The sequence below is a fragment of the Pogoniulus pusillus genome, chromosome Z, assembly GCF_015220805.1.
Source record: "Pogoniulus pusillus isolate bPogPus1 chromosome Z, bPogPus1.pri, whole genome shotgun sequence".
NCBI classification, from domain to species: Eukaryota; Metazoa; Chordata; class Aves; order Piciformes; family Lybiidae; genus Pogoniulus; species Pogoniulus pusillus.
The window spans coordinates 77079702-77100154 of record NC_087309.1 but is presented as its reverse complement, the minus strand read 5'-3'; the positions used below and the strand labels follow the sequence as shown (position 1 = coordinate 77100154).

The 20453-nt window shown below is 40.4% G+C and overlaps 1 protein-coding gene across 1 annotated transcript in view; it reads right to left on the bottom strand.

The window, feature by feature from the left end:
• The window catches only part of DAPK1 (death associated protein kinase 1), a 134639-nt gene that overhangs the window by 2467 nt on the left and 111719 nt on the right, over nt 1-20453 (bottom strand). Inside the window, exons 19-25 of the mRNA XM_064140904.1 lie at nt 18526-18603; nt 15252-15474; nt 12468-12656; nt 8205-8402; nt 4947-5085; nt 2948-3068; nt 805-993 (exon numbers count right to left, since the gene is read on the bottom strand). Of these exons, the coding sequence (XP_063996974.1) occupies nt 805-993; nt 2948-3068; nt 4947-5085; nt 8205-8402; nt 12468-12656; nt 15252-15474; nt 18526-18603 (1137 nt within the window). The remainder of the gene's footprint in view (nt 1-804; nt 994-2947; nt 3069-4946; nt 5086-8204; nt 8403-12467; nt 12657-15251; nt 15475-18525; nt 18604-20453) is intronic.

The following is a 20453-nucleotide window of genomic DNA, read 5'->3' as shown; positions in this document are numbered from 1 at the left end:
ACTGGCTCAGTGACTTAATTAATGCTACTCACAGAAGAAAAACAAACAATGCATTTTAATATCTTGCAAGTATTTAGAACAAAGAACAGATTTTGTTGATTTCCACTAGTAACAAAGGCAGTAGTGCCTAACAGTTGTAAAGTTCAGCCACACCCTGCAAAGGTGTAATCCTGGAATTCAATTTCTAATGGCCCCACACTTTCTTATATATATTGAACGCATTAGGCACTACTGCATTTAATACCTTTCTAGGTATTTCATACTTTTACAACTATAGCAATAAACTGAAAATTGAGCCACAAGACAGTAATGATGACAAAAACCAATTATTAACCATTCCCTCCTTCTTACGGTGTCTCGAGGGAGGAGAAAAAAAGCCCTATGGATATTTCAGAGTCACTGTGGCTGAAAAGACCTTTCAAGGCTATCAATTTCAACTATTATCTAACTCTACCAGGGCCACTACTATACCACACCCTTGAACAGCATATCTAGACAGCTTTTAAATACATTCAGGGATGGCAACTCAACCACTTCCCTGGGCAGCCTGTTTCAGTGTTTGATAACCCTTTCAGTATAGAAGTCTTTGCTAATGTTTAACCTAAACCTCCCCCACACCATTTCCTCTTGTCCTATTAGTTGCGACTTGTGAGAAGAGACCAATCTCCCTTCAGGTAGTTGCAGAGAGCGGTAAGGTCTTACTTTAGCCTCCTTGTCACCAGACTACGTAAGTCTTATTAAGCAATGCTCTACCAGAGCAGTACCTTGATAATAAAGAGATGCAATTCATATAGAACCACTTACTTCTCCTATGCTGTGCAACTGCTGTGCAATATGCCGTAGCTCATCTTCACTGGCTAGCGGATTAAGCTGCTCCTGTACATCGTACACAAACTGCTGCAAGGACATCAGCTGGTTGGGTCCGTTCATTTTTCTCCATGAAGGCAGTGTGTAGATTATTTTTTCACACAGAGGAGTCATAGGTGGGCAAGTCTTAAAAAGCAAATAGAACATCCATTTACAACTATGCTGTGCTGAGAATAACAGTACAGTTGGTGTTGGTTTCTTGGGTTTTCTTTTTTTTTAATGGAATTTATGAGATTTAACGAGTCTATGATGAATAGTCACATCTAAAGTGTTTGCTTGCCATAAATCTTTTCTTAATAAAGTGAATTCCAGCAACAGCTTTGACACTAAAATAGGCAAACTGTCCAAGTATCACCTTGATTATGAAGGTAATTCTGATGTGTGGAACAAATTTTACAAAGTCCTGCCTTGACAAATGTGCTGACCACCTGAAACAGTGCCTTCAAAATGTATCTCAAAGTTAATCTTTATTTCAGAAACTATCAATATTTAATTTAAATCCACACTCATTAGTGTCTGTACAAGATCAATTAACTTCAGCAGTTGAGACAGCAGGCTACCAGGTAATAAGTAAAGATGGTAGTTTTATCTGTTAGTTGTCTTGGACATTGTGATGGTTTGGGTGTTACCCACCCCACCCCACTTCAGAAATCACCCAGACTAGACTCAGCCGGCTCTGGAAATTGAATGAAGCTTATTATTTACACCTAACACGATATACAAGCAGATATTTACAGTATATACAGTTACATACATAAATATACAAGTTGAAAGGTGATACAGAAACACAACAGCCCTCCCAGAAACCTGAGTCCCCAGGAGGGGCTCCCAACTGCCCTTCCACCTTCTCCCACCCCTCTCTACCTTACCCCAGATGTTGCCTTGTGCCCAAGCAAGAATGGAGGGTCAGCCATGGGGGGATTAGGAAGCAGGTGGATTAATCAGATTAGGTTAGAGAGAGAAATATGTACCCCACAGCCTGGACAGAGAGCGACTACCTTATCTATGTTTGGACTCTTGCTCTTATACCTCCCAGCAAACCTATGAGTGAAGTAGACATCAACAATGTTTCTCTTTCACAGCCTGTAATCTAGTTCTTCTCACCAAAACATTCTAGCTAGCTTCAAACTAGCACAGACATCACTAGAGCTTTCATCCTACAATCTCAAGCCACAGTATGTATTTCTTATACAGCAAAGCCCTCCAGATTTCAAGCTAATGACCACTGCCAAAATAATGCTCTGTCAGAGAAGAAAAGCTTACTAAATACAGAGATCATCTGGAACGCAAAATAGGCTTCCTTGATCTACAGAATTAATTCAGTAACACGTTCCCCTTTAATTAATTAAAAAAATAAAACCTAACAGAAGTAGCTGCAGAAAGTCTTGTTAGTGTCACACAAGCAAGAAGGGCTTTAGTATGAAGAAACTGAAGTCCATTTAGTACAGGCTAATCAGAAACTTGACTGGTCCCCCTCAGTAAGGAAATCTTCTATCAAAGCTATTACACCTTTAGTTTCATGTACATGTACCTACACATATCCATACAACTCCAAGCAGATATTTTTCACAAAAATATATGTGGTAAAAAATTAATACATATTCAATTCACACATCTATGCTGGGAATTGTCTTTCTAACAGGTGATGAAACTGTTCTATTCTGGTGGTTTTTTTTAATGAAAAACATGTTTGCTTGAAAAATATTGTTTCTCTGTCACACTTTATGCTGACTGGAAAAAAAAAGATTAAAAAAAAAAAGAGAGAGAAGGTCTAACATTAGAGTCCATTCTGTCAACTGGATATATGAAACTTTAATATTGAACAAGAAAATTCAAATAATTTCCTTTCAAGAGAGACCACTGATAGCCTGTACAAAACGCCTACAATTCTGACAACACTGACTGAATCTTTGATGTCAGGAGATTGTTTGTCACCAGGACATTCGTGCACACTGCTACAAAATGTAAGCAGCACTCATTTTTTAAAATGTCATAATTTAAGCACTAAACTTACTGTTAATTATTACACATGATTTTCACATTTTGTCTGGTCCAACCCAGACCATTAGACATTACTTACAGAAATTATCTGGCTTCTTATTTCTTGCAAATGACTTCGGAGGAGTTTCATATCTTTAGATCCAGATGCTCCAGCATCCAAGACAAACAACTTGTCTGAAATGTGCAGATCATTGCCAAATCTAAATCAGAAATAGCAACAAATTATTTACTTAGTCCCAAATACAGTTATATCTCGGTATTACACTATACAAGAGTTATTTCTTCTTCTAGGCAGCATGAAAAAGTTCAAGTATTGATTATGACAACATATTCTGTAAGTACAGACAATATAGCTGCTCTATAACAAAGAAACAGAGATATTAATAGAAAACGGTTGTATTTCCTAAGGAAGAGGGTGAAGGTGGGTAACAAAATTACAACTCCATCACAAAACTTGTAATTAGAAAGCAAAGCATTTTACTAGAGAAGAGACAGAAGGCATTTATTCGTTTTAAGGTCTTAATACTTGTTTTTTTTTTCTTCTCACTTTACATAGTTGGCATTCCTACTGACATCATCTCTCTTTCTCATCTCCTTTTGACTTTTCAGCTGCACATGCTCGCTTTCCTAGGTCTGGACTGATTTGCATTTAAAAGGATTCCAACACCAAAGACTACACACAGGTATTTTCTGCTGGTTTATTTCAGTTAATTCAGGTACTGCCCTACTGATGTTGTGCTAGAATTCCTCTATCTGTTTCTTACACAGTTTAGACAAGTATCTATATTCACAGGTACGTTTGGTACCTTGTACAGTGTGTTACCACATACATCCTCACTCTGAATATAAATATAAATTATTTAAATATAAAGTATGTTTCTGGAAAATCCCCTATTTCTATCGACAATTAGCACACCCCTCAAACATCTGCTGAATTTTTCCCTAAATCTTGGGTTTCAGCTTCTTGGATGACCTTGTCACCTCTACAGCTCTGTCATGTCCAGCTCTTTGCAAACTGTGTAGGTAGCGTTCCTCCAGGCCCTGTTTAAGTCATTTCACTGTCTATCCTACACCAATTCAGAGCAAAGATTGTCTCTCTTGTAATGCTTTTTGTTTTGCAGTCACAGTTAGTAGCTGGGAACTGCTCATTGTTCCTAGGTGGCCAAGAGAGCCAATGGCATCCTGGCTTGCAACAGGAATGGTGTGGTCAGCAGGAGCAGGGAGGTCATTCTGCCCCTGTACTCTGCACTGGTTAGACCACATCTTGAGTACTGTGTCCAGTTCTGGGGCCCCCAGTTTAGGAGGAACATCAAGATGCTTGAGCATGTCCAGAGAAGGGCGATGAGGCTGGTGAGAGGCCTTGAGCACAGCCCTATGAGGAGAGGCTGAGGGAGCTGGGATTGTTTAGCCTGGAGGAGGCTCAGGGGTGACCTCATTGCTGTCTACAACTACCTGAAGGGTGGTTGTGGCCAGGGAGAGGTTGCTGTCTTCTCTCAGATGGCCAGCACCAGAAGGAGAGGACACAGCCTCAGGCTGCTCCAGGGGAAATTTAGGCTGGAGGTGAGGAGAAAGTTCTTCACTGAGAGAGTCACTGGACACTGGAATGGGCTGCCCGGGGAGGTGGTGGAGTCGCCGTCCCTGGAGCTGTTCAAGGCAGGATTGGACGTGGCACTTGGTGCCATGGTCTAGCCTTGAGCTCTGTGGTGAAGGGTTGGACTTGATGATCTGTGAGGTCTCTTCCAATCCTGATAATACTGTGATACTGTGAGATGGTGCAAAACTTTAGCACCAAGATATCAGACAGATGGCTGATACAGGCTTTAGCATGTATACTACTGTTCAGGTGGTGAGACTTTCTAAATCTTGGCTAATTTTTGCATCCCTCGACTCACTTTAGCCCATTTGAGGCAGCTCACTCACTGAACACTGGCAAATACTTCTATTTTTGCTTCCTAAACATACTCAAAATACCCTAGTGTCATAAAACTTAAGCCTTCATGTAGCTCTATGTATTTAAGTACTTTTTCTTCCCACAATGACATGTTTAAATGCTACATAGAAACACACACCACACTCACCTGTTCCTGATTTCTTTCAACAACGACACATCTTTGTCATACCAAAACTCTCCCCCAACAGGTCGAGGAAGATTCACTATGTCAGCATGTGTGGCGACCAAAACAACACGCAGAGGACTTTTCAGCTTCCCACCAAATGCTAGGAGACAAAGAGAGCATGACCTCACTATGAGCCATGCCTATGGAGATGGCTGTCTTACTGAGCTAGGAAAGTAGCAATATCTTTTACATTCTTTACAACAATCACTTTGGTTGTGGATTTATGTGCTGGTTTTAGGCTAATTGGAATAATTTAATGAGAGAAATTTGATCATTGGTTGTGAAAATAAAATAATAATGAAATCTCTATCATTCATTGGTTTGTTGAGAGGGATAAAAAGCCAAAATGTAACCAATTTGTCCCACTCGGGTCTGGGATGCTGGGCCTATTTGCTCCCTCCTTACTCTGCTCTAACATCTTTTCTGTTAATCTTGGCTAACATGTAACAATGTAAGCTCTGCTGGTTGTTCTGTTTGTCTGGGAAAGAAGTGGGAAAAAGAGAGGGTAGCTTTGAGTCCCTTTTGGGTAGTGGCTTTGTCAGGGAGGGATTTGGGATTTCTGTATTATTTTTTATTTGTATACAATTGTAAATACTTGTAAATATATTGCGTACATATGCTTGCAAATTTGGCTTTGCTGTAATTATAGCTTCATCTTACTTTCAAGCCATCTGAGCTAGTCTGGTAAATTCCAGTAGTGTTGGGGGGGAAAGTTCCTACCCCACCACAATTTACCAACTCTACAGCCAAATTGTTCTTACACACCACTGGTGCTCTGTTATCTGCCTAAAGAATTGTCAGTACAGTGTGCAATTTCAATAGCTAGACTCTTTGAATAACACCATATATATTTATTATCTTTATGGTTTTAACAAAGAAAAAATCAATAATGCTAATGACATATCTAATAACTACAAACTAGGGCCATGTAAGGAAAAATAATTTAAAATAATAGCTTCTTGAAAGAGTTTCTCATAATCTTTGGATGGTCCTTAATACTACAAGTGCAGATCAGAGAACTGTAAGTAGAACACAAAATGTCCACAACATTCATACATTGGTATGAATGCTATTTTGCAGTACTTACACAATGACCTCTCACTTAAGTGAGAGTTAAGTAGGAAAGCCTGGCAGAAACCATGAAAAAGAATGAGAAAGAAAGATACAAATGGCATGAATGCAGTGACAGTATGGAACACAAGAGTTTTCAATCTTTTCTCAAACTATCTTCCAGAGAACAGAAGACATCATTAGGCAAATTTTCAGAAGGACAGCATATGCAGTACTGCTGTTCTATCTGGAAAAACTTCACACAGGAGGAACACACTCACACCACTGCTCAGGGTATGCATTATCTAAGAGCAGCAGAATTTTGATTCTTTCAAATAAAACCACATTTCCCCAAGTCTCTGCATGGCATGTCAAGGTGAGTGTTCTGTAAATTTTTGACAGTTGAAAGACTTAGTCAAAGTAAGAGGAAAGTACTTCCCAAAGTGTAAGTTTTCTGATAACATCAATTATTACATACTGCTTGGGAGCCCTGTAATTTTACAAAACTGCGTGGGTACCCAAACTGAGCTGACCAGTATAACCACTGACCTAAATAAAGTATCTGAATAATAGTGGTAATTAGATCAGCAAGAAGAAGTAATTACCTCAAATTGCAGCTTGGTTAAAGTCAAGACCTACGTTTCTGTTGGAGAAATTCTTGCTAGCAGAGGACACAGAAATGATAAACATGAGCAACCCATGCTGGGAGCATCCTTGAATCCATCTTGGGAGTTAAGATACCAGGCACAGGGTAGCACCCCCACATGCAGCTGCAGGGGGTGGAGTGCCAGCTGCAGGTGGGCAGAGTTTAGCCAGCCCCAGAGGCTGACCCTCAGATTGTTATGGTATACTGACCTATCCATGCCTTACATGTAACACTGCACCCTCTGTTTGTAACCAGTCTTGGTGGAGCACGCCTCTTGCTAGAGTGCATATAAGTCTCTGCATCATGGAAATAAAGCAGACTATAACCATCTAACCATATTGGTGAACCAAGAGTCATTTTACCCAGGTGCTCCACCAGTTTATGCCAATAAGTTTCCTCACTAGACTGAGGAGCCATGAAAGGCTTTCAGCAACTGCAAATTGCTGTACTGTCAGCTTTGACACTTTTCTGCAAATGTCTGAGCCTCTGTTTCCAGAAATAATGTCATGTTGGTGAGATCCAAACGCTCCTGCTGTTAACCTTGTCATTTGATCTAAAATGGAAACTGAATGACATGCAGATGCCTGAACTGAAAACTGAAGATCTGCCTTTGCTCATCATCATTGTCAAGCAGAACACAAAAAGAGAGTGGAAATACTCTTTTCACTATGTAAGTATTTGATCTGCTTGTTTGGCGAGTCCCTAGCATTGTTATAAATGTCTGTGAACATGGATTTATATCCACAGACTGGAATTACTCTTCAGTTCATATAATCAAGGCACGTGCCAGAACTTGGTTGAAGCTGTCACACTCTGCAGAGCAATGCTCAGCTACACACATGATGGACATAATTAGACATACATACTTTTTTTTTTTTTCTAATTTTAAGAAGTTAATTTGTTTGCCTGCCAAGTAGCTTTCAGTTTGTTAGAAAGCTTAGACACAGAAGAGAAAACTTACTTAAAATCTGTGCAAACTCTGAGAATACTTGAAATTTCCTACAAATACTGGTATCTGTACACTCTATCACACCAAAAGGTTAATATCTTCAAGTCTAAATACAGCTCTAGCTAAACATGTCGAAGTTGCAGCTGCTTCTTCACAGTGTTTTTCTGCCCTGTTCTCACTGGGAAGACTAAGTTGTGCTAGAAATGCTGTTAATTTGGGCTAGACATAAGTATCATTTAAGCAATGTCTCTAAAACTGATTTTAAGTGGTCCCAATCCTTTGAAACACTTTTCCACAAAGCTTCACCTGCCATTTAGAAAAGGAAATCCCAGTGAGACCACAGGCTGCACTGTACTTCACAGCCCTTTTTAGTTCAGCTTAGTGGTGTGAACAACTCTTTGGGCTTGTTCCACAGAAAAAAATCCATAAGAAACCTTGTGCAAAATTGTTTGAATATATGGGGATGAAGACACACAACAGCACTCAAGATGGAAGATGTACAAAATTGCAGGGAAACACAAGAAGCGTTATCCCACAGTCCCCCAGTATTTCACTAAAGGGCAGAAGAACATACCTATTGGTTCCTCAACCGGGACTAGTGATTTCAGGAAACTGAGCCAAAAGGTCACTTGGTTTAACTGGATTTCATAAGGCTCCTCAAGACTAAAAAGCACTATGTGAATTGCAGTGGTATCATTTGCAGCAAAATAGTCGTAACAGCAGAAATATACAGGATTCCCAGAGAATTCCCAGATGCTGAAATCACCAATGCCTGAAAAGGAGACAAACAAAGAGATCACACCTTTCATGCATGGAAAGACAAACAAAGTTCAATCTGATTTAAACTTTCACCCGGATAAACCATATGCATGTGAAAAGCAAGACTGCAGAGGAAATCATAAGCAAAAGGAGCTGGTTTCAGTCATTCTCAGAAGCTTAGAAGGTAGGTCCTCACAATCTGCTCCTCTCATATTTGCTTTTCTAAGACAAATTGTCTCAGAAATTTAGACAAATGTCTAAGCTGGACACCACAGGGAAGAACTTGTGTGTCCAATGTGTGCAAGCTTACACATTAAATTTGCCTTCGTCTTGCACAGCAGCCACAGGTCTTGTTAATACCCCTGTAAAACAAGAATAATGACTTCCATTCTTTTCCTGCTCAACTCAAAATACTCACATTTTTTATTAATTTTTCCTTCTTAACATAGCACCACTGGCATCAAATTCAGCTAAAGGACATTTGCAAAGAAGCCACTTGAGTTTATAGTTGTAACACATTATTAAGTCAATTCTGTTAAGGATCCCCATAGCACTGTCCTGCTTTTTACCTTCTACTTTAGTTTCAGGTGAGACAAGTATTAGTGTGTTGTGCTATGTCACAGATGTTAAGGATTGGAAGGGACCTCTAGAGATCATTGAGTCCAACCTCCTGCCATGGCAGGTTGCATAAGAACACATCCAGACAGGTTTTGAAAGTGTCCAGAGAAGACTCCACAACCCGGGCTCCAGGGCACCTGTTCCAGCGCTCTGTGACCCTTACAGTAAAGAAGTTCTTCCTCATGTTGAGATGGAACTTCCTGTGCTCTAGTTTACATCCATTGCCCCTTGTCCTATTGCAGGGTACAAGTGAGAAGAGGCTGTCCCTTACTTCTTGACACTCAGCCCTCATATATTTATATACATTTCTTAGATCTTCTCAGTCTTCTCCAGACTAAAAAGCCCCAGGTCTCAGCCCTTCCTCATAGAGCAGTGTCCCAGTCCCTTAATCATCCTTGTGGCCCTCTGTTGGACTCTCTGAAGTACATCCCTGTTCCTCCTGAACTGGGGAGTCCAAAAATGGATGCAATATTCCAGATGCAGTCTCACCAGTGCAGAGTAGAGGGTGAGGAGAACTTCCCTCAATCTGCTGTACACACTCTTTTTAATGCAGCCCAGGATACCACTGGCCTTCTTGGCTAACTTCTGTGTAGCTCTTCCAAGCCACAAGTCTCTTCTTTCATGAACTGTGAATTTCTTTCTCCCATAAGATTATCTTCAGAAGCTTCTTTCTCATCCACACAAGTCTCTTAGCACATCTACCCAATTGTTTACTCAAGGGAACACACATATCTTGGGCTTGGAGGAACTGGCATTGAAAAACTGACCAACTTTCTTGGTCTCCTTTACCCTCTGGTCTCAGCCCATGGGATTCCTGCAAGCATATCTCTGAAGAGTATAAAGTTAGTCTTGCAGAGGTCCAGGGCTGTAATCCTACTTATTGCTCTGCTTCTACCCTGTGTAATGCTAAACTCCACTAAGTCATGATCACTGTCACCAAGGCTGTTCCCAATCTTAATGCCTCTGACCAGTCCTTCTTTATTAGCTAACACGAGATCCAGCAGTGCACCTCTCCTTGTTGGTTCCTCCACTACTTGCATCAAGAAGTTATCATGGATACACTCCAAGAGCCTTTTAGACTGAATGCATCTGGCTGTGTGGGCTTTCCAAGAAATATCAGAGTGACTGAAGTTGCCCATGACTACCAAGGGGTGCGCTCTAGAGGCTACCTCCAGCTGACTTAGAAAGCCTTCTCAACATCTTCTTGATTTGTTGGTCTATAGCAGACATGGACATTTTCAATCCCCTTTCCATGTCCCTTAATAATTCCTACCCACAAGCTTTCATCCTGCTCTACCTCCTCTCTTGGATAGAACTCTACACATTTCAGTTGCTCTCACACATAAAGAGCAACACCACTGCCTCACCATGTTGATCTGTCTTTTCCTGAACAGTATATAGCCATCCATGACAACATTCCAGTCATGGGAGTTGTCCCACTGTGTTTCATTTGCATTTATATCATAGTCATGCAGCCTAATGCAGATCTCCAACTCCTCCTGCTTATTCCCCATGCTCTGTGCATTGGTATATAAGCATTTCAGAGAGAGAGTTTTCATTCTTGCTGTCTTGTAAGGACAGACTAGGATGAGGAGTAATGGCTTTAAACTGGTGGAGGGGAGATTTAAACTAGATGTGAGGAAGAAGTTCTTTACAGTGAGGGTGGTGAAACACTGGAACACTTTGCCCAGGGAGGTTATGGCTGCTCCCTCCCTGGAGGTGTTCCAAGGCCAGGCTGGATGAGGCCTTGAGCGACCTGTTCTAGTGGGAAGTGTCCCTGCCTATGGCGGGGGGGTGGAATTGGATGATCTTTGAGGTCACTTCCAACCTAAACCATTTTATGATTATATTCTATGATTCTATCTGACCATTCCCAGGCACCTCCACGGCTACCACCATTCCAGTGAGCCCTATGTGTGCTGATGTTTCTCTGTTGGCTGTTACTACTGCATGAGCCCCTGGGTCATCTCGGTGAGACTTTGACTATTCTGCTGTGTCTCCAGCAGGCTGTAGGGCAAATGTAGCTCACATCCCTCCAACCCTGGTGTGTCATCCCTCAGCTTGTCACATGAAGGACTGATAATATCATTATCCCCCTTCACATCTACTTGATTATACCCAGGCTTTACTGTAAGCCCTAGCTCACTGATAGCCCCGCATCCCCTGAGATAGCTCATTGTCCCCTGCATCTCCTGAGATAGCAGTGGAGCTGGCACACTGACCCACAAATGTACCAGGCTTGTTTTCCAGCAAGCGTGTTTTTCCCCTTTCCCCCTCTGAATGCTCTGCATGGTGCTCCTCAGATGCACCATCTGGTTAGAGTGAAGTCTGCTGTGGTCATACTACCCCTATGTAAATAAAAGCAAATCAAGATGCAACTCAAACTTCTAGGATAAAAGCAGCCTGAAACCTCAAATGTGTAATGACTACAGCTATACAGAGTTCACCCATGTGCACACTTTCATTCTGTATCAAAATGGAACAAGGAAAGAAAAGAAACCCCTTCTGACAGTCTGATGCACAATTCTATTTTACTGTAGAATTTGGCTTGGTTGCAAATTACATCGTAAGTGGAATTAGCCTGGACAAAATTTTAGCTACATTGCAAACTCTTAAGCATCTAGGATGTTTTGTCACTGCACGTGTTAGCTTGCACACACTGCATTCATAGGTTTGCTTCTGACTCCAAAATAAAATCTTGATTAATCCTAACTCAGCCTCAAAATTCCAGCTGCATGTGAAACATCTTATGAAGAATCTATTCTACTAGGAGGGATCTTACCACTTAGATAATTATTAGTATAGCTAATGGTGTATATACACCATTTGCATGGCCTGCAGAGTCAAGTTCTCTGACTGACCCCTTTTACTGCTAACTGGTTTCAACTGCAGAGCACTTAGCTTCCTTTAAAAAAAAAAAAAAAAGAAAAAAAAAAAAAAGAAAAAGAAAGCAAGACGAAGCTCTACTCATCATCTTTGGTGAGCTCACCAAACATGCTCCAGCCCTTTTACAGGGTGATAACTGCAGGTCCTTCATACAGCTGGAATCCACTTACATGGTGAAGACACACGGGTTTATAGGATCAGATTAAATCTGATAAAGTGCCCAAAGGATGTATATACAGGTGAAGAAACCTTCACACTTGTAGTTGGTTTGCCAACTCACTCCTATTATCTCAAATCCCTCCTTCCTCCTGTCCCAATTACTCACCTCAAAAACACTTCTCCGTGATACTGTAAGGATCTGACATAAGTGATCACTATGTGTATTACAGGTACAGAACTTCATGCAGATATATTTCCTGCTTTAAGAGACCAAACCCCACCACTGTTGGATTCTCAACTATAGTCACTACAATATCAAGTCAGAATATTTTTTCCACTTTTATGTTTAAAAACAAGCAACATAGCATTAACCATTCCACAGCAGTGAGGTGTTTGAACTCAGGGCTCTGCTTACCGTGCAAGCAGGCATTTTGAATCTCAATGGCCTTGGTGGACTGGTCATCAGCAGAGAAATGAGAGTGATGAGCAGGTGAAACGAAAGCTTCTAACACCCCTTTGGTCAGTCCTGGCTCAAACATCATGCTACGGCTTCTCACACTGACATTCTCACAACCAGGATAAAGATTCGTAATGCTTACTGAAACTGGGTCAGGGAAAAGAAAATGAGATTACAAACCATGTGAAAAATCACAATGAGGTCATTTCAAAGTAAGCATGCAAGGTATAAAAGTTCATTAAAAAACCAAAATGCTCTTCAGAGAGATTATTATCAAGCTGTGAACATACATTACTACATCCATTTTCTGAATAATGAAAAAGAAAATATTAAAATGATCCCACAGAGCACTTACTGCTCTTTAGCATCTACTGCTGGATGTGAAACACTGTAAAAAGACATAAATGAATTTGGAATGAAAGGTTTAAATATTTAAAGTTTTTCAATGTTGCAAAAAAATACTTGTTTTGCTTTTGTTTTTCACTAGGGCTGCAATATCGTTGCATGGTCTAATTTCATTGGCATGGAAATGCCTCACAGAATTATAGAATCAACCAGATTGGAAAAGACCTCCAAGATCATCCAGTCCAACCTATCAAACAGCCCTGTCCAATCAACTAGACCATGGCACTAAATGCCTCATCCAGTCTTTTCCTGAACACCTCCAGGGATGGCAACTCCATCACTTCCCTGAGCAGCCCGTTCCAACAGCATATCACTCTCTCTGGGAAGAACTTCCTCCTAACATCCAGCCTATACCTTCCCTGTCACAACTTCAGACTGTGCTCCCTTAGTTGATTCCTGTAAGTAAGTCAGGAGAAAAATACCACTGTGTAACCTCTGAGGTGAGGGAGAAAAGCAGAAAAGAATTATTTTACGGATTAGCTATTTATTTAGCTCATTCTTAATTCAGATTCCTGCAGAGTGAGAAATTAAAGAGCTTTGTAATTCACCTGCACCATCTAGTGGAGAAAGTTTAATATAGAAAGAAACTACTTGGCTGCTGTAAACTATTTACTTCCATGTCTGATATTCAAAGCATAATACTTAAATCATACATTAAATACTTAAATACATAAATACTTAAACGGTTAATACATGTAAATAAATTCACATGTGTATTTTTCAGGCAATTTACACAAACCCAAATGCAAGGTAAAGTGTAGACCAAACTGTGCTGGTTAAATGTTTATCTGCTTGTCACTCAACTTGTAATGTTAATTACATATTATATGATGATCTGCACCCAAAAAGAACAGATACTAAAATAAGCAACCCCCCAAACTCCAAATATTGAAATACCACCATACTGGCTTTATTTACATAGATCTGTGCAGGTTTCAAGTATGCATAGCACTGCACCACTTTGTATCATTATATGTAAGTAAGGTATTTTTAAGTGCATTCTTTAGATTCAGCATCATTGCTATAACGATTTGCCAGTGTGACCAGCAGTCTTGCCAGATTTTATGACGGTGTGAGCACCTAACACCTGTCCTCTGGTTCTTGTACCAACCAACATTAAAAAAAAAAAAATCTATCTTTGGTCAAAGTTCTCCTGCATTGCCTCCAGGAATTCATATTCCCTGAGTGACTTATTTCACTTAGTATGACACAGTAAATTAAAATAAAGAACTTCTGGTTGACTTGTTTAATCATTTCCTTGACTTCTGTTGTCAAAGCTATGAGCTCACTGTGTTTAGTAAACAGCAAATGCACCAACAATATGTGTGCCAGATGCTTTGTCTCATAAAGCTTCTTTAGGTGGCTGAAGATGAAATTGTCTACTGTCACTGTTCTTAACTTACTTAACTATGGTTACTGAAACCTAAACCTGCAAGTACTGTTTGAAGATTTTCTAAAAAAAGGGCACACATGACCCCACCTAAAACTTCAGTAAGACCACATCTGAACATCAGCCTAAAGCCGAGCTCCTCAAAGCACTTGCACAGCCTCCCAGTGCTAGAAAAGTGACCTAGTTAAAATAGTGCACTTCTCTTTCCAGTGTCCTTCTGCCACTTCAGTGGGTTATTCCAAAGCTGGACACATGCTCAAGTGTAAACCTAGATTGTTCTTCCACATTCTGGAGCTCTTCCCACTTCACAAAGGCCAACTGGTACTACATGGGTAAAACTTCCCTATTTTTTGTGCACATCTACTTCAGGAATGTCTTCTGCACTAGAAAACTTATTTCCACCTTGTTTGGAGACAATTTTAGATGCCTTTGACTTGGCTAATCCACTCCTTTATTTTATGGGAAAGCACTCCAAGGCATTAGAGGCAGTTCTGAATCCTGTTATTACTTAAAGATTACGTAAAGATGCAGCAAGTGTTGCGATTTTGCAGAGTTTATTGAAGCTACTCAAACACAAAGGCTGACAAAACATAATCACCGAAAGTGTGATGGTGGACTTCGGTCATGACACTCGTGTTCACACCCAGGATTTTTTGTATAAAATAAACCTAAGTCCTGTCTTACAGTCTCCAAGTTTACTCACGCAGCAGCATGTGAATAAATACCTTAATTACATTTGCATTCTCCACACCTGCAGCTCCTCTTTGCTCTTTCTTTAGGTATGAGCCTGCATACAGAGAAGTCAATGCCCTCTCTGCTTTGCTTTGTTTTTTTACATGCTATCCCTGTCTTGTCTTTTACAGTGCAGAGGTGCTGGCTCCTTTGGAGCTACACAGACTAAGAGGAAAATGTCCTCTTGCTCAAATGTTACAGCTTCTAAGCCATACCTGAAGGTTTGGAAGACAAAGGAGATGGAGGGAATCTAGTTGAATTTGTGGAGGAAAGCCTAGGCCTACGTCTTCGGAAAAAACTTCGTATCAGACCACACTTGAGAGACTCTACAAGGGTTGTTTTCCCAGTAGCAGAATGTCCAAACAACTTCAGTTTGATTCGAGGCTGTGGATTCTGTGTGTGCCGCAGTTGCTGGATAAAAAGCCCACGGTGAGCATCCTAAAATTCAACACAAAGAAGAAATCAGAATATGTGTCAGAGAACTCCCCCAACAAAGCTCAGACTACACTTTTTAGCCAGGTTGGTGTTCATCTGGATCAGTTTCTCCATCTGCTTCATCATGCAAGTGACCTACCGGCAGAGGAAGAGACAGACAGACAAACCACAGCTGACTGCTTGCTCTCAAGAGCCATCTTGAGTCTTCATAAAAATTAAACATGACATCAGGCTCAACACCAGTGAATGGAATAATTTTGACCTCTGATGCAGAGGGCAAAGAAGAAAAAATCAGCCTCTTTCACTACCCATTATTCTTTTTACTTGTTCATATCAGTATCATAATCAATATCCATAATCTTATGTAATATACATGCAGCCCTGAAGAGTGTTACAGTGACAGCTACCACCTGACCAATGTGACAACTTGATATGCATTTTCCCTCTTATCAAATTCTGTGCTTCACATATTTGGGAGAATTCTCCTCTTTGCCCTCCCTTCCCCCTATGCCCAGTCCTATGTTTATTTCCATTTTAGTTCTTTGCAAGGTAAATACTGCTTTCTTCAAACCACTCTTACCTTGTTTCCCCACACACTTGTTCTTACTTTCCCATACTACTCATCCTCTGTTTTTCTACCTCTCTACTTCAAGTGCACATCCTCTGGACTGGCTTCCCTCTTTGCTCTCAAATGTCAACAATCTGCCTCTCCACTTAATTATCCCCTCTCCGTTTGCCCTCACTGTGCATTTGTTGTCTCTTCAGCAGCTGCAATCTCATCTTTCTACACAGGCCTTCTGTCCTGAGTTTGTTTAGGATAGGTTTAATTTTGTAATTAGGTTTCTTTTTCCACAAGACAGCCAACTGAACCAGCCAGTAGACTATTTGATACCACGCTGATTTGTGCAAGCTGTATAAGGGAAAGGCTGGCTGGGGCAAGTAGAGGTGCTTTGAGCAGGTGATGTGGTGGGCAGGATCAGGTGGGTCAGTGTTATGCTTTCTACCACTTGCTTTATATACCACTTCACCATCGTTAGTGTGCTTCCTGAGTGGTGGCATCTCTTTGTGCTGTTCTACTAAAAGTTCCTCATCTCACCCCACTGGATTTTGACTTTTTCCTCTCAACTCACCTTTTCATCCTACCAGTGGGCTGTATGTCGGAGGTGTGGGGCAGTTGTGTGAGCTGCTTAGATCTTGGCTGTGGCTGGACCTGAACCACCACACCCTCCTCAACTAGAATCACATCTCCTGAGGAGCTTTCCACGTTGAGCTGCCCCATTACCCTTCTGTATCTCGTTTTGTAGTAGAATATTCCTACTGTTTCTGCCAAGGACAGTGTTAGGAATGAAAAAATTCAATGTGCCTTTTCTCTTTGCCCAGTAAGAGGTAATTAGATGTGGATGCTCTATCCCCCATATATGCCAAGCTTGAAAAATTGACAAGGTGATGCAGTGCAGGACAACAAACTATCATGTGCCTCTCAACACAGATAGACTGGTTCTAAGAAAACAGGGAACACAGCAGAAAGATGGAAAGGTAAAGGAACTAGCTTCTTATTACCTTTCTTCATTCTCCCATTTGGAGTCTAAGAGGGAGGCTCTGTTGTTCTGCATTGAGCAAGTTTAACATGGGGAGTGAGTCACTAAATGAGCACCTACAGTCCCTCAAAATTATAAGCTGAGAAAATTGACAGAAATAATAGCACACGTAATTTAGTTCCTTCCTGTACAACAGGCTTTTTAGAAGCAAGTTAGTCACAATGCAAATACTGCACTCCATCATGGCTAATGCTGAATCCTCTGTAGGACTCACTATGACAGTAGGTTCACATGTATGCTCTTATATATAAAAAACTTTCCAAAGGCACTGAAAATAAGAATCATGTGTGCTCTGCACTAGATTATATTGACCATTTTGAGTAGTACAGGAATATTTTCAGTGATGCAATTTATTAATTTCAACTGGTCAGAATCTCTGTTGCAAAGTATTCTCTGATAAAGTATGTAACTGTTGCACATTTCCACTAGATATATAAGCAGACCTTCAACAATTAAGTATACTCTGCTATTGAGATGAGACTTGCAGCTACTAATATATTCACAAGAGATTTATCTGGCCTTTTCCTTTTTATTCTAGGTCAACTTGCATTAGGTTCCATCACGATTAAACCAGAAATGTATCTACTTGCATGCAGACACAAGCAAAGGTTCAGTGTGGGTATACAACTATGCAAAATGGGTCCTGTTATGAAAAATGTTAACAAAACTTATCATTGCAAAGGAAGACTGAACTGTGGCACTTTCTGACATCTTTGCTGAGGTATTTTATGATCCTAACAAGTATAGATCCATTGTTAGGACTAAAGGGCATGGCTCTACTTCCAACATGGCAATGAGGGTTACACACTATCTTTTATTACTGCTCTGAAATGTCTTTTTATTTCAGTTTTTCACATATCCTTTTGCCTAAATGATATCCTTTCATGGCCTAAATGACACTGCCTATCCAAGACAAGTAATGCACATCAGATGTGTCAGACTCACTGCCTTACAACAATCTCTTATCAGCTTCACCTTCTACTTCTCGGAGGATTTGGATGCTAAAACTGCAGAATTGAAAGAAGAAACTGAGAACTTACGCAGTTCTCAGAACTATATGGCATTAAAGTTTCTAGAAGGGGCACAAACATCTCATACCTCATAAACCTACTCTCTCTAAAACAGTGATTGTGTGTAAATATGTCTTCTTATGGGATGTATTAATTCTTAATAGTTTATTTTCTCATTTCTTTGAGAACACCTTAGATGCTTTACTGGGCAGTATCAGATGCAGGATAAGACAAATGAGCAGTGTAGAACAACTCAGACACTTTTCTTCACATGTACACAAAGAGACACCATTCCAGTTAAGTTGATTTTGTGGTTTGTTTGTTTTTTTGCAACAGCTTTTCAGCATGACATTGATGAATATCTTATTGTACGATCTCCTGTGATCAAACTTGTCTTAGTATCTTAAAAACTTGAAGACCTCAGTAAAAATGCATGCATTCCCAACCTTTTTAAGTCTTGCAAGCAGACTGGCTACATGTTCATGCTGCTCTGCTCTGGCCAGATCCTCTGCTGTTTTCCCATCCTGTTAAAACACAATTAATTAGCAGCAGTCTTTTCCTTCTGCCAGTGCAAAAAAATTACAACCAACATAGCTCAGCTGCTCAAGGCAGTAACAGAATTGCTGTCAGATTCAGATGCCATCAACAAACCAACAACTAGCAGTGAATATCCTCCACCAGAATTCCTGGATTGTTTGTTTGTTTTTTTTAAATTGCCAAAAGGAAAAAATAATACAATGCAGAACAAAAGGGCATTTCTTTTACAAACTGATATCTGGATGCCACTGTAACAAGACACTTGGAATTTGGAGCAAATAATTCCCACCCGAATTCCTCTTCTCACCAATTGGAGGATGATAATGACTTCTAGGTATTACATACTAAAACAGATCTAAAAGTTTAAACAGTTGACAAAATTAGGACACATAAACACATTCACTTATATGAATAATGACAGTGGCATACCAGTCACTGGAGGTTTTGAGAAAGCAGGAACGTTGTAAGGGATGTGGTTTAAATTGCATCATCAAACTAAAAAGCAGAAGCAAAGCTGCCTTCAGTGTTCCAGTTTTGCCATTTAATTCTGCATGTTTCACAGGTCAGCAGTTTAATATTCAATAGGCTGCAACAAAAACTGCTCAGCATTTTCACTCTCACAATGACATAGAATCATAGAATCAACCAGGTTGGAAGAGACCTCCAAGATCATCCAGTCCAACATATCACCTAGCCCTATCCAGTTAACTAGACCATGGCACTAAGTGCCTCATCCAGTCTTTTCTTGAACACCTCCAGGGACGATGCCTGCATCACCTCCCTGGCAGCCCATTCCAATGCCAATCACTCTCTCTGTGAAGAACTTCCTCCTAACATCCAGCCTATACTTTCCCCGGCACAACTTGAGACTGTGTCCCCTAATTAATTAATGCTTCTTTTTTAATTTGGGTAACAAGTAACTCATGAGCACTTTATTTCACTCTCTCAGATAAGAGCTTTTGATTATTAAGAAAAAGTACTGGAAAACTAAGACCTCTTTCCTGTGTTTCTATCTCTGACTTACTAGATTTATATGTGAAACATGAACTGTTTTATGTAGATCCTGAGGTTACTACCATTATTGCCCCTACATATGAAGTAAGTATCTCTGAAATAAATATCTCTGTTCACATATTCCTATAGAAGTTGTTACATACTCCAGATCTTCAGGTAATTCAGACAGAATAGGAACAGACCATTAGCAAGAAACAGCCAAAATTGAAGTTGATGGTGTGAACTGCCTAGATTTCAAATAATACCTGACTCATACACAGTTGAGAGGTAATTGCAGCTTTAGCAAAGAAACATCTGAAAGTAGCTTTTAAAATTAATTTTCCTTAGAGAAGATATATTAAAGGGGAAAAATCTCTTTGTCTGTGTTGACCCTGTCCTCCAAATCTAAATTAATCCTGAGTGCCGACTGTGTAAGAGGAAAAGTGCTCTAGTGTCTGGGCAACTAGCCTGTCATCAGAAAAGTCTTTTATACTTCCAGTGCTTCTTGAATTTCCAATCTCAGGCACAACCATGGGAATCCAAGACCTTCAAATAAAGTGGAAACTTTGATCCCCTCCCTGAGAATTGCTGTGGTAACAGGATGTGGCCTTTGCCAACATAAAGAGTGAATTTTATTTGGATCCTCAAAGCAGGACTGCTACAGCCTGGCCCTGCGCTCTTCCAAAGCACAGCCAACCTGATTGGTCATTTTGGTGGCCAAAGGGCCATTAATCTTGGCCCACATGTGATAAAAGGAGGTACACAGGTAAACAACTTGCTTTTGTTTGTGTTTTTGTCTTTTTTGCTTTTGCTTTTTGCTTTTGCTTTTTTGCTTGCTTGTGCC